We start from the raw sequence: 14,718 nt of genomic DNA, 5'->3' as shown, positions 1-14,718 counted from the left end.
TAGCCAGGATGGTCTCGATCTCCTGACCTCGTGATCCGCCCGTCTCGGCCTCCCAAAGTGCTGGGATTACAGGCTTGAGCCACCGCACCCGGCCGAAGTCAGGCATTTTTTGTACATGAGGTACCACATATGTATATTTTAGCATAATAGCCAAAAAGGTAAAGAGCAATTTTAAAGGGCTGATGTGGTGGCTCACAACTGTAATACCAGTGCCTTGGGGGATTCAAGGAAGGAGGACGGCTTGAGCCAAGGAGGTGTGGACCACTACACTCCAGCTCCGGTGACAGAGCAAGACCCTGTCTCAAAAACAAACAAACGAAGCAAAGCAATTTAAATAGTACTGCTTTCAGAAAACAGGAGGGAGCCACCTCACAAAACAATCCACCTTATGCGTAATATTTAATTATTCATAATGTGAAGAAAACAACAGATGAGGATTTATTCAATGTATCAAGGGATAGATGAAATGAATAAGAAGCTCAGAACTTGGGGAAAATGTGAAGCTGACCCCAGAATTAACTGTGTTTGAAGCAAGTATAATTTTACTAAAAACTAAGGATACACTATATAGCTCTGAAGGCTTCATGCTTTAGGTTGCTGAGCCTCATGGGCCTCAAATATAATACAGGTAAACATAAGGGGAAATCACAAAAACCTTATGAACTAGTGAACATATTCATGGCCAGGAAGGTTTTGAACCTATTTATGAGTCTGCAAAAATGAAGACTTTCACATCTCAGAACAAATGTGGCATCGTTTATGTGCATGTGAGTGTGTGTGTGTGTGTGTGTGTGTGTGTGTGTATCCAAATGCCACAAGGAAAAAATACAACTTCCTTTTGTAAAAGCATTGGCCCAACTACTTGAGAAGAAATATGTTTGTTTCTAAAAATGCATATTGTCTATACCATCACTCCTATGAGTAAACATAGGCTTAGACCAGATGCTGTTTTAACAAGGAGTGATACTCAAATGTTCTACTTGATATGTTAGAGAAAAATTATCAAGCAAGGAAAACATAAAGCATAAATTAAAAACAGTTTAACTCATGTTAAAATGTTTTTATGCTTTATTATGTGATAGGAGAGTCCATATGATGTAGCAGAAAGAATAACAAGCTGGAAGCTATGAAGTCAAGTATCATAGAGTATCCATGGGGCTTATTTAACAAATGAAAGCTGTAAAATGGGGGGGGCGGGGGCTGCAATCTTCCAAGTGGTATGGGATCATGTGCCTATAATAAAAATTAAAGAGTAAGGTAATACAATGAATGTACCTACATAATTGTGCTTTCTGAAACAAAAACGATTTCCACCAGTCACTAGTATGGTAGACTGACTTTTATTGTGAATTTCACCGAAATAAAATACATGGAGGCCAAGGGAATGCTGTTAGTCTTTGTATTACCGCTGCTTATTAGACAGAAGGAGACAGAGTTCAGGCTCAACAAAAATGTGTATCCAATGCAAGTTTTTATAAAGGACTGCTTTTTTTGTTTTGTAAGAAAGCCAAGCTATATTTAAGAAGCATGCCACTTCTCCATCTATATGCCTCCAGTAACATGGGATATCAGAGTACTAGGGATTGTGAGGGCTTGAGCCAGCTGGCTATTTAAATCGCATTAAATGACGACGATAGATCAAATACAGAAGCCAAACAGACAAGTTAAATAACAACAACAAAATGTGTGAGATGGGCACGGTGGCTCACGCGTGTTGTAATCCTAGCACTTTTGGGAGGCCGAGGTGGGCAGATGACTTGAGTCTAGCCTGGCCAACATAGCGGAACCAGGGCTCTACTAAAATTAGCCGGGCGTGGTGGCGGACACCTGTAGTCCCAGCAACTTCAGAGGCTGAGGCACGAGAATTGCTCGAACCCGACAGGCGGAGGTTCCAGTGAGCCAAGATCATGCCACTGCACTCCAGCCTGGGGTGATAGAGCGAGACCCTGTCTCAAAAAAATATAAAAAATAAAATTTAAAAAAATTAAAAATGTGTGGACCTCTGGGGAGTTAATAAAAAATTACAAATGGGCTTAGCTAGCAGGAACAGAAACAGGGGTAGGGGGCAAATGTGATGAGAAATGGGGTCGACCCCAAAGGGCTCACTAGCACCCAAGCAACCTGTTAGAAGCACCCTGCTCACAGCACCCCTTGGACCCAAGCATCCTGTCTGCGAGCATTCAGCCTAAAGCAGCACAACCTTATAAAACTCCCCTCTAGCCCCTGCCTCTTTGCAAACAGCAGACAGCCTTTCCTCCGCTGTCTTGCCCACTGCTCCCTTGCAATATATCTCCCCCATTTGTCTAAATAAACCTGTCCTTCTAAACTCATTAATATCTTGGTAAATTCCTTTACCACCCACACGCCAGCCTCAGAGAGTCATTGACTATGACAAAATGTAAGTTAACTTAAAAGCAATATACAATTGACTCTTGAACAATGTGAGGGTTAGAGGGACCAACCTTCATGCAGGTGAAAATGTACATATAACTTTTGACTCCTCCAAAACTTAACTACTAATAGCCTGTGTTTGTGTCCATAAATTTTGATAAATTTTAACTTTGTATAATAGACTTGTGTATATCTTATGGTAGTAAATGATGGACTAGTATTTCCATATATTTTATGTATTTATGACACATCTAACTTGATAAAAAGTTATTCAATATACCTAGGGTATGAACTTTGTCTGCATGTTTTTTTCAAATTGTTGCAAATCTCCAAAAAATTTTCCAATGTATTTATTGAAAAAAAAACTGTATAAGTAGACTTGCACAGTTCAAACTTGTGTTGTTCAAGGGTCAACAAATCTTATTTATTTCTAAATAAATAAACAAAAAGCTGGCCCAGCGCGGTGGCTCACGCCTATAACCCCAGCACTTTAGGAGGCCGAGGCGGGCGGATCACGAGGTCAGGAGTTCAAGACCAGCCTGGACAATATGGTGAAACCCCGTCTCCACTAAAAATACAAAAAGTAGCCAGGCGTGGTGGCACGCCCCTGTAGTCCCAGGTACTCAGGAGGCTGAAGGAGAAGAATGGCTTGAAGGGAGGCAGAGGTTGCAGTGAGTCGAGATCACGCCACTGCACTCCAGCCTGGGCGACAGAGTGAGACTCTGTCTCAAAAATAAATAAATACATACATACATACATACATACATACATACAGCTTAACTTTTCCAGCAAAGCAGCACATATATGTAGATAGAGCTGAAATTGTTTCATGTGGCTTTTAATGCCAAAGAATTTGAGTATTTTAATTTTTATTGTTCCTGAGACTATCAGGCAAAAGAAATAGCTCTAATGATGATTTCCACTAAGTGACATACAAAAGTAGAATAAAAGTCTGAGAAAATTTGGAGATTCCTGTGTCACTTAGTGACAGCAAGTAGAATAATCATAAGACTGATACTAGAAAACAGACACATATTTGGAGTAGAAGATCCTTAAAAACGAGCTATCAGAATATCATTATGCTTCAGAGTAAAAATAATATAATGATAACTCTATTAGCCCCGAACTGATAAATCATAAAGTTTAGGTGCAGCAACTTCATATAAAGGCTTAGCTGAATATATTATAGTGATTAAACTTCCTTCTATATTTTCACCCAATATTTTAGTAGCATGATGTATGTGATACTATGCCTTCTCTTTTTCATAGAATAAATTTAGCAACTTGAATTTTATATATCCATAATAATTATTCAATCAGATTAACAGGAAAAATTACCGTTTGTTCTGAACTAACTCCAATCAAAAAAATATGTCTGTGCAGTAATTATAATAAACAAACAAACAAACCAAAAAACCCAACCCAAATATTGGTCAGCTCCCAAAATGGAAGTAACTCTTCTCTGGAGAGGGTCAAATGAATGAAAAAGAAGTCTTAGCTCTAAACAATAACAGCAAAAGGCCCATGGAAACACACTGTATTACATTTCCAGATAAACTACACTGACACCATTTTAGCCTGGGATATGGGGCTTTTCTGTGGAACCTCCAGTACTTCCACAACTGGAGTTTTATGTAGCCTAATTAACTTTGGCTAGACACAGAAGTCTGGCTCAGTGCTCTCATGCCGTGGCCAAAATAAAGGTTTTCTGTATCAAGAATTACTGTCAGAGTCTCCAGTATCCTTCCTTCTCTCCTACTAACCTGAATCTGGAAAATAAGCTAACAGCCAAGTAACTTTTACTACAATTTAAGTCAACATTAATTTTATTGGCTCACAAAACTGAAAAATATTTGGCTTAAATAAAAAGGACAAAAAGAAAGGAAGACAAAAAATCAAAGTAAGCATGTGCGCACAACTATAGAACCCACACAACCTTAGAAACAATTATAAAACCATTTGAAATACCATTTTAATGGAAATGCTATTCCTTCTTTTCTCTCTTAACGCATGCCCAATTTTAAATTCATGGCATTTGCCCTAGGTAACAAAGTTCAAACAAGGAATAAATCACAATTTTAAGCAGAGCAATTCAAACTCATCTCGTGTTTAGTATTTTAATTGGACATGACATTGGTATGAAATTTCCATATATTTTAAAGAGATGTCACTGGAGCCCAACTATATTTAAACATGGAGGCTACAATGGCTCTAATAACAAAACTATTCTCCAGGACACCCTGAAATGTTTGTATTAGAAGTATAATGTAGGATCTAAAAGTGTCAGTAGCCTAAAACTGAAGTCTTATGTTCATGACCTATCATGCTTAATAATAAAATCCTGTTTAACTACTCAAATTCAACTAGTATCCAAAGGTAGTTTCTCAAAATAAGTTCTAAAAAGAGGATGGGGGGATAAGTAGTTACTGAGTAACTAAGTTAAGTTGTAACTCACTAAGTAACTAAGTAGTCAAGTTACTTTTCCAATCTCCAATCAGTTTAATCACAGATACCAAGTGGGAAAAAAACTCCACACTTACAATTATTTAATGTGGAGAGAAAATTAATGACACTCAGTTCAGAAAATCTTGAAGTTCTACTCAGTTCTACTATTTAGTAGTGAAATGACTTCTGGAGATGTTCCTCAAACCTTTGAAGCTCAGATTCTTCATTTATAAAAACAGGATAATACTCCCTAAGCGTTGTTATCAAGCTCTCTTAAATAACACATGTCAAGCACAGGCACTGAAGAGATGCACACCTCTCTTGTGCCCACCTCCCCATCTAGGATTTTTGGAAGATTACTCTATAATCATGCCACCCTCATTCATTTTTTTTTTTTTTTTCCAGCACAGATCACAAGGATTAAAGCAATACCTAGCTTGAAGGAATAAGTGTCAATACATGTGTTGACCAAATGAAGGGATTCATGAGGGAATGAGTATTGGGGGGAGGGGGAGAACAAAAACATTTAAAAGCCATGTCCCCAGCCCTTAAATGACTTATAAAGGAAAAGGCACATGGGTACAGGGATAGTAACTAATACATTGAAATGCCAGGTACTGAAGAAATAAAAAGTAAAGACTCACTCCCTGCCCCATATCTAGTGTCAAAAGACAGACACATATGTATGTGTCATTCTGTTTGGAAGTGCCCTATTATGAAGATACTGAGACTGGTACTAATGAAGTATAGAGAAAAAACAACAAAAAAAATAACTGCTTAAGAAAGGCATGAAGGAAGAAATAAAATTTGAACAGGCAAAGAGAGGAAAAGGACATTTTTGGCAGAGAAATAAAAGAGGATTTGATCTATAGAATGTGCCAAAGCATTCTGGGAAACCTTAAATCCGTTTGAACTTTTCTAAAGTCTGTAAATATTACACAAATTCTTAAAGAAAAACTTTTATAAAGTACTGAGTGAATCATTCCACTGACTATAATAAAAGTACTAATAATAATTTTTTCTAACATATCTTATAACTCTTATATAAAAGCCTACTCTACAGTCTAAGCCTAATATAGTTGCATTTCATTTCTACATATTTTGCCTTCGGTCAGTTTTGATGAAAGAGTGAAAACACCACTCAATTTCTCTTCCTCTTCTCTTGAGACTAGCAGCCAATTCCATTTTACAATATATTTAAAGCATTCAGAAGTCAAAATGTGTGGTATTTTCTACCTTTCCAAATTCGATGTTAAGCCAGTGGGCTGTTACCAGGCCAAGAAACCCCAAATTAGACAAAAGCTATCCATAGGGATCAGAAATTTGCCAAATGTCATAATTTAGAAAGAAGCTGTTAAAGATGGTTGTGGGGTTTTGGCACTGTGAATTTAAGCCATTCCATAATAGGGTTTGTATTTCATCTAATCAGCAAGTCGGAAACTATAAAAGTCTTGGTGGGGGGGATTAAAAATTTGGATTGTAGTATAGGAGTCTTTCCTTTCCTTCCATATGGTTCAGTAAATTAAAACTTCTAAATCTTAAAAAAAAAAGCCTCCTGAAAAGAATAAAACAGCCTTTAAAATCGTATTTTTGGTACAGGAAGCCTAAGTATTCAGGCTTCACAATTTTTTTTAGAAAGGTCACATGGTTTCTATATCCAATACCATGGTCTAAGCATATACAGAATCACGGAAATGTAAGTTTTTTTTTTTTTCTTTTCTAACTTTTTTTTTTTTTGGGTGGGCTGGGGGCGAGTGGGCAATGAATCAAGCATCTGAAACTTTTAGATTTTCTTTGAAGGTGGTCATTTATCAATCTAGTTTAGGTATATTAATTTAACACTTACGTGGAGTTGTGTGAATCACCACACATCACACAGAATCATCAGTACAGAAATGGGAAAAGGTTTTCATAGGGTAAAACAACTTTTCTCAGGTGATTAAACTAGAATTATATGTAAATAGCAGAAATAGTGACTGTGATCTTCAATTCTTAGTTATTGTTCTTCCCCTTCCTTTGTTCTTTTTCTGCCATTTGGACCGCATATTGATTCTTTCATAATTTCCTCTTACATTCTTTTATGTCCTGATTTTTCATTCGCATATAAGAAGATTTCATTACCTTCATTCTTCTGTCCTCCAAATGAAAATCATGTTGCTATCATATCTTTAAATTCTATAAGCTCTTTCTTGCTTTTTTTGGTTTCTTTTTTTCATGGCATCCTGCTTCATAAAATGCTGTAAGTTTCTATCTCTAAGGATTATTATTTTTTAAAGATTTCTTCTGTTTCCATAGATTTCCTTCTCCTAATAATTTGTTTTAGTTCCAGTCTTTTTAATTTGTGTCTTTCCTGATATGATTGATGATTCTGGGTTACCCATTGATGTTTAAGAATGAGTTAATTGATAAAAAGCTGAATCAAGTTCCTAAGGCATAGATTTGCATTCTAGATGGAATAGATTCACTGTGTTGTGTCTGGTTTGGGAGTCAGTCATTTACAGGGGACCTCTAAATGTAGGTATTTGAAAACCTTTTCCCTACTGCGATTTAGTTTCTCTAGATCTGAATTCAACAATTTCTTGAGGGGTAAGGTATCAGCGAAAAGGGCGGGCTGGAGGAAAGGGGGAAAACCCTGTGTTGCTGGTATTCTGCATGGGATAGGGCGGGGGTACTAAGGATCTGAGCACTCCATGGGAAGGCCCTCAGTCAGTCCTCTTTTCACTCCCCTCCTCATTCTGCCTTCAACTGTGCAAGCTGTTCTTGAATCCTGAACTTCTCTTTATTTACTTGTTCTACCTCTTAAAGGCCCCTTTCCCTTGCCTTGAAGGCAGGTGCCTAGTTGCTGGTATTTGTGGACAAAGGGGAGAGACCTGACTACTCCATTCATTGGCTGCAATTTGCTACCCCATTTTATGTCCCTTAACTCACTCTTTTCTGTGTCAGCTGCCTCCATGTCTTGAGCCTCTCCAGGTTTCTTTGACGTAAGCCAGATTTCTTTTCATTGTTATCCCATTCCAAAGTTTATTTAGATTTTCATTTCCTTCTCTCAGGTAAGTCAGTTATAATACTTCCAATTGCTTTCTGAGTTGCAAAAATCAGCTGTAATCTCTTATCTATAAAAAAACTCTCTTCCCAATCCTATTGTTCCTGTATAGTATTCCCTTAATATTTTATTCTTAAAAGCTTAGTCTGATTTGCCCATATGATCACCAATTTCTTTGCCCAATACTTTTTATGCACCTCACTCCATCATTCCTTATAGATTTGTGTTCTTTTGAAGAACATCTCCAGTAACTTCTTCAGCAAATGTTTTAGTAGACTAAATTTTATTTAATTTATTGGCTGGAGAATTCCAGGGTCACGTAGGTAAATTCAAAACCCAAAAGCTTGGTAAAGGAAGGACAGGAGCAACAAATTCCCAGCAGATACTTTGTTCACTCTCCATAGAGATCCCATTCTGAGATAGGCAAACATTCACACTGCCTCATACTTGTAGATAAACTTACATTGTCCTTTCAACTGCAGGTATGAATTCCCTGCCTTATTTAGGCGTTTAATTCCTGCTTTTCCATTGGCCCAAAGCGTTGTTTCCTATTCTAGAAATAATGAAAACAAGCAAACAAAAACCACCTTCTCACTAGTTTCCACAACCGACCAGTAAATAATCCCAGATGAGCTGCAGGACCAGCCTGCTGTTCACTGCACTGGTATTCAGTTACCACTTCATTTCTAGCTCCTAGGAACTTTTCTTACTACTCATGCTCAGTTTAGTGTTAAAAACATATCTGTTATATTTTACTAGGCAGAGCTAAGTATTTTCAGTGGGATGTTTTCTGGTTACTTAGTCTACCTATATGAGTTTTTAATTTTTTTTTTTTTTTTTTTTTTTTTTTTTTATATAGTCTCACTCTGTTGCCCAGGCTGGAGTGTAGTGGCGTGATCTCGGCTCACTGCAACCTTGACCTTCTGGGTTCAAGCGAGTTGCCTGCCTCAGCCTCCTGAGTAGCTGGGATAGCAGGCACACATTACCACACCTGGCTAATTTTTGTATTTGTAGTAGAGACAGAGTTTCGCTGTGTTGGCCAGGCTGGTCTTGAACTCCTGACCTCAGGTAATCTGCCTGCCTTAACCTCCTAAAGTGTTATATGATTTCTTGAAGAGTATTTTAGTGGTATTTGAGAATGGATACTTGACAATTTTAAGTGTTATCTACCATCTTCTGTGGAAAGTAAAATGTTACTATTTTCGAAGTAATACAAAAATACTTTTCAATGAATTCACTTAGGAATCATCTTCCTAATCATTTGCTCTATGTTTTTCTAATATTCATTTATGTTTATTAATATTGAAGAATTAGGTACTATAACTAAAATAATACAGATATTTGATTCAGACGAGGACTGTAGCCTAGTTCTATCACTTATTGTCTATTTGAGCTCAGAAAACTTACTTAAACTTTTAAAATTATCACTATTATGTAAAATAAAAGACATTATTATTACTTTGAAATATATGAAATTATCATTTTTACAGGTCATAGTGGTACAATACTAGTAATTTTTTATGCTCCATATTCATGTCACTTTCATGGAATGGTGGCCTCCAAGGGCGCTTATCACATAGTAAGAGGCCATCAGATAGCCCTACTTCTCTTACAGAATGATTTCAATTAGAAGGAATTTCAGCACGCAGAATTTTATACAATGTTGGCTATTTACAATAATCAGATTTAGTTCTAAGTATAGCCAATTTGGGGCTAACATTGGTTTGCAGAATATAATATTTATGCAAATATCATTATTAGAACAAATTCATTATGTACTTCCATATTTGGGATTCTCCATTTATATTTTTTCCATTAAGTTACATCAAGGATCATGGCATCTCATATCTTTTCTGTTTGTTTTTTTAATTCTTTTAAAACTTTTATATAGGTGCATAGTAGGTGTATATATGTATGGGATACAGGAGATGTTTTGATACAGGGATGATATGGATATCTCACATCTTATCTAGATCAAGATGTGAGATAGATACAGACATCTCACATCTTATCTAGACCAAACCTCACAGGCAAAGTAACACATTTTTCTATATTTTCTGTACAGGGTTCTAACTTAGTATCACCACCATTACATCCCTAACAGCTGAGATAACTGGCTCTAAAACAGTACCTCAAACCCTATCTATTGCAGTCTGCGTGGAGAAAACCAAGTTTTGAAGATCAAGGAAGGCAGTTACTCACTGTTAGAGCTAGCAGCTTCCCATAGGTGAGATGAGCAGGGATGTGGTCAGTCTTGGATCTCAGTGATTCCATATACCAATGCTCTGCTTCGGGGAGTTTGCTTAAACGCATATACGCTTCACCTGGAAAGAGAATTAATCATGAAGATCAAAGGGAGGATACAGCTTTCCACATTATTTGCAACAGCATCGTCGTCATCATCATATTGTGTGGAATTTCAGATGCTGTGGGAAGTATTTTCGTTCATGTTCACATCTGATTCCCAAAGAAATCATCATGATTCCCATTTTACAGAAGAAAAATCAAGTAAAAAATTTAGTAAGTAGTAAAGCTTTGATTTTTAACATAGAACATCTGATTCCCAGACATACGTCCTTTGTCATTTCTTTTCCTTTTTGAGAACAATTGAGAGCTATATTTGTTCTTTATTCTTTTGTTCTTTTTTATTCACATTCATTTATTCCTTTAGAAATTCAAGTATTTATAGAATAACCAAGTGGAGAGCCTTACAAAGGAACTATAAGAAAAAAGTGTGAGATCTTATCCAAAAAGGACTTACCTTTTTGAGAAAGAGTAATTGAAAGAGTTAAAAATATATTTAGATTAAACACTGCTGCTAATTTTTTTAAAGAAACTATTTGAATTTTATATGTTAATAAGTAAATTAAGGCCAGGCGAGGGGGCTCACGCCTATAATCCCAGCACTTTGGGAGGCCAAGGCAGGCAGATGGCTTGAGTCTAGGAATTAGAGACCAGCCTGGGCAACATGGTGAAACTCCATCTCTGAAAACATTAGGTGGGCATGGTGTCACCTGCCTGTAGTCTCAGCTACTCAGGAGGCTGAGGCAGGAGGATCACCTGAGCCTGGGGAGATCAAGGCTACGGTGAGCCCTGATCGCACTACTGCACTCAAGCCTGGGCGAAACAGTGAGACACTCTCAAACAACGAAATTATTTTAATTAATTAAATAATTAGATTATTAATGCAATTAATTCAGTAAATAAAATTTACCAATTTCATTTGGAAAATCCAATAAACAGACAACAATGATCAAGTATGCCCAGCACTACATACAACATGAGTGTGAGGCATTTTGGCCACGAGTCATTACTCTCTAATAATATATATTTTATCTACCAAACAGCATTTTACTAACAGCCAAGCAGGATAAAAAAGTTGGAAATAAAGCCGAAAGTATACCAGCTGCCTATCAATTATCATTCCCCTTTCCCTTATATGATTATATGGTAAACAAAATATTCAACTGATGCAAAAATTATATTTTAAGATAATTTATATATTTAAGTTAAATATTGTAGTTTTACTAAGCACTGCAAATGCAGAGACACTACTCAGTTTCTGAGACCAAGCAGTAAACTGGTAACTTGGATTATTCTCCAGACAGACCTTTATACATAAGCATGAGTTATCATAATCGTGATAGCTTTTTCTTTTAGAGGCGTAATCACAGGCTTTTCGTAAATGAATTACCCACATTGGATGTACATTTTTTGCTTCAAAGGAAGAACTCATTCCCTTTGCTTTAATCATATTCAACTTGTATTACCATGGTATTGTAAATACGAGTATGTTTGACGAAGTGAATTGGTTTGAGTCTCTTGATCTTTTGAATGCCCTTAGTTTTGCTGGATAGTGAAAAATATTGGTAACAAATAATACACAGTATGCACAGAAATATACATTTTTACCCACTCACACATATCTATGTGTTTCTAGTTCGATGAACAATCCTTAAACAATATTATCATAAAAACGACAGCTGAAAAATGTTTTTTTTACCCAAAGTTTAAAACATATCTGCACTTAAGAAGTTGGTGCAATTATATGTCTAAGGAAAGACGAAATACTGAAGCAAAGATCAAAGAATAGAATAAAATACACAAAAATGCTTATAATTGTGAAAATGATAGATTATAAACTGATTTTTTAAAAATTTCCATAAATTTCTATAATAATTTTATTGTTTCTGTTTTCATATCTTTATAAACACTAACACACTGTCAGATGGACTTTTTCTTGCCACATTGAACTAACAAATGTTTCCAAATAAAGCAAATAATAATTTTTCTTAGGAAAAGTGAATTGCTTTATATTAAAACAACACTATATATAATTTATGTAACAGAAAAGATACACAAGCCCTAAAATATTGAAAAATGTAAAGCAATTAATGATAAAACATATCCATATATTTATATCTTAAATTGATTATAAAGCTAGAAGGAATATGGGCCTAAATTACAGGTCCCATATGAAATCAACCTGAAAATCACTTTGACTCTTCAAGTGCTTACAGGCCAGTTTAAAAAAGTTGTACAACCATTGTATTTAATATAGCTTCTACTTTTCGTATAAAAATTTAACTGATTTTCAGAATAACAGTAGGTCTTCTGTACAGAAAAAGAGTATAAAGATAACCCCAATTCCAGAGCACTTTTGAAATATAAATCTTTATTATTTTGTTAATATCTAAAAATTATTGCAGAAAGTATACTTGCTTTTTCCCAAGTCAGAAATCTATCATTATTAAATTCTATTTTAAATAAAATATTATTAATTTGCTCAATAATTAATGACTGGTCCATTTTCTTCAGTAAGAACTCCTAAGCAACTTATTAATTTGTAAAGCTTGTCAGATAAGAAAATATTAAAGGCCATAAATAAGTAATGTAATATATCATGCATCTTGGCAAGTATATGAAAACTGATAAATAACTAGCCTACTCAGGTATCACTTATTACAACTTTGAAGAAATTCATGTAACCATTCATTGTGTCTTAATAACAACCACGATGACTATGATAATAATTGAGTGTTTACTATGGATTACAGTAGCAAGTTACAGGTGACAAATGTCTGACTTACGTTCACCCACTTCTCTTACTCCACACTTTTGGGCATGTAGAATCTGTTCTTACTTAGCCTCCCAAGTGGCCTTAACACATTGCCCCACTCAACCATTACCAATTGATCAAAGTACATTTGCAAGATGAAACAGTTTTACAATCTCTATATTAGTTGCTTTATAAATGTATCTCATTGCTTACCAAGAAATGTCACTATTTGGATTTTACAGATGGAAAAAATTGAGAAGCAGTGTGGCTAAATTATACACTCAAAATCACGAGTACATAACATGGTAGAACTGCAGTTTAAACTCAGGATTACCTGACCTTAACACATTGCCTTCACCAGCTAACAGAAAATAGTCATAAACTTTCCAAATCCCCAGCTCAGGTGAGAATTATGCTCTCTGTTTCTCACTCATAGAAAATTATTTTCTAGCTTGTGATACATCAGCCAGCCCATTCATTTCACTTTGCCTTGGGCTTATCTATTGAATTAAGAGAATAAAGAAGAGCAATGGTAATCTATGACTGACCTTTAAAAATGCTTTCTACGCATATGTAATTCAATTCTTAAGAGGGAAATATGTGACACTTTAGTTCTAAGTCTATAATATGTATTTTAGTTCTAAGGCTAACCTTAACACAAAAAGGGTGTCTATAAGTGGTAATAAAATCAAGATGCAAAACCTAAAATGCAAAAAAAAAAAAAAAAAGATTGTGGATAACTTAAATGTTTAAAAAAAGGTAGCTTAATAAAGATTTAAGCAACAAACACTCTAAGAACAAGTACTTGCTATATCCCTGACACTGGCAAGGTTAAGAACTTCATATTTCTCATTTCTAATCCTAGAAAGAGGTTGGAATACCCATTTTATGAATGAAGACAAAGGCTCAGGAATGATCAGTGACATGCACAAGGACAGTTAATAATCATATCCTAAAATGATTAAATGGCTTCTAAACCACGATTTTTTCCCATTGTATCAAGCTGCCTGCCATATAAAATTTATTATTTACTGAGTACCTACTAACATCTTAAATACATTATTTTCTACTTTTACATTATCCCGACACTGTTATTATCAATCTCATTTTACAAATGAACTGATTATGCTTTGGAGAGCTTAACAAACTTACTCAAGATTTTTTTTTTTTTTTTTTTTTTTTTAAGACCAAATGTCAAATTCAGGATTCAGGTTAGAGTTTTCTCTGGCTCGTTCCACTACACCATTCTACACAAATACTATAAAAAGTATTCAGAAAGGGAATAAAATATTTAATAACTGCAAAAAGTACCATCAGTGCATTTGGTGTTAGGACACAGTGGTATACATGGGATCCTACAAGTGCTAAAATCATAAAAATTCCATAAAGGAAATGGCCACAGGAAACCAAAGTTCAATAAATTCAATAAGGAAGGAAATGTAGACACTTGGTCGGGAATAGGACAGGAGATAAAGGTTAAGTCATATTCTCTGGTACTGTAATTTTTCTTAACTTACAATAATAGAAAAAAATGTTTATGGTGCCCAGGAGGAAAGAAACAACGATGACTATTTTCCTTTCTCATTCTGTAAGAAATGACATAATAAAGGTACTTTCATAAGAATAAGAAGATTTGCTGTGCGATGATAGAGTGATCAGGTTCATCACCCAGATTTATTTCCAATTCACTCACAGACAAAAGGAATTATTTGGATGTCTCCAGGCTGGCTTCAGGCAGACATAAACCATTTCAGATGTAGAACAAATAATGTCACTCTCT

At 35.5% G+C, this 14,718-nt stretch overlaps 1 protein-coding gene across 2 annotated transcripts in view; it reads right to left on the bottom strand.

Annotated features, from left to right (window-relative positions):
* Positions 1 to 14,718, bottom strand: part of TMTC2 (transmembrane and tetratricopeptide repeat containing 2) — a 460,161-nt gene that overhangs the window by 150,100 nt on the left and 295,343 nt on the right. For both annotated transcript variants that reach the window (XM_011934133.1, XM_011934134.1), the window contains exon 8: positions 10,082 to 10,203. In XM_011934133.1, the coding sequence (XP_011789523.1) occupies positions 10,082 to 10,203 (122 nt within the window). The remainder of the gene's footprint in view (positions 1 to 10,081; positions 10,204 to 14,718) is intronic.

Source organism: Colobus angolensis, unplaced genomic scaffold (genome assembly GCF_000951035.1).
Source record: "Colobus angolensis palliatus isolate OR3802 unplaced genomic scaffold, Cang.pa_1.0 Scaffold131, whole genome shotgun sequence".
NCBI classification, from domain to species: domain Eukaryota; kingdom Metazoa; phylum Chordata; class Mammalia; order Primates; family Cercopithecidae; genus Colobus; species Colobus angolensis.
This window is presented reverse-complemented; position numbering and strand designations above follow the sequence as displayed.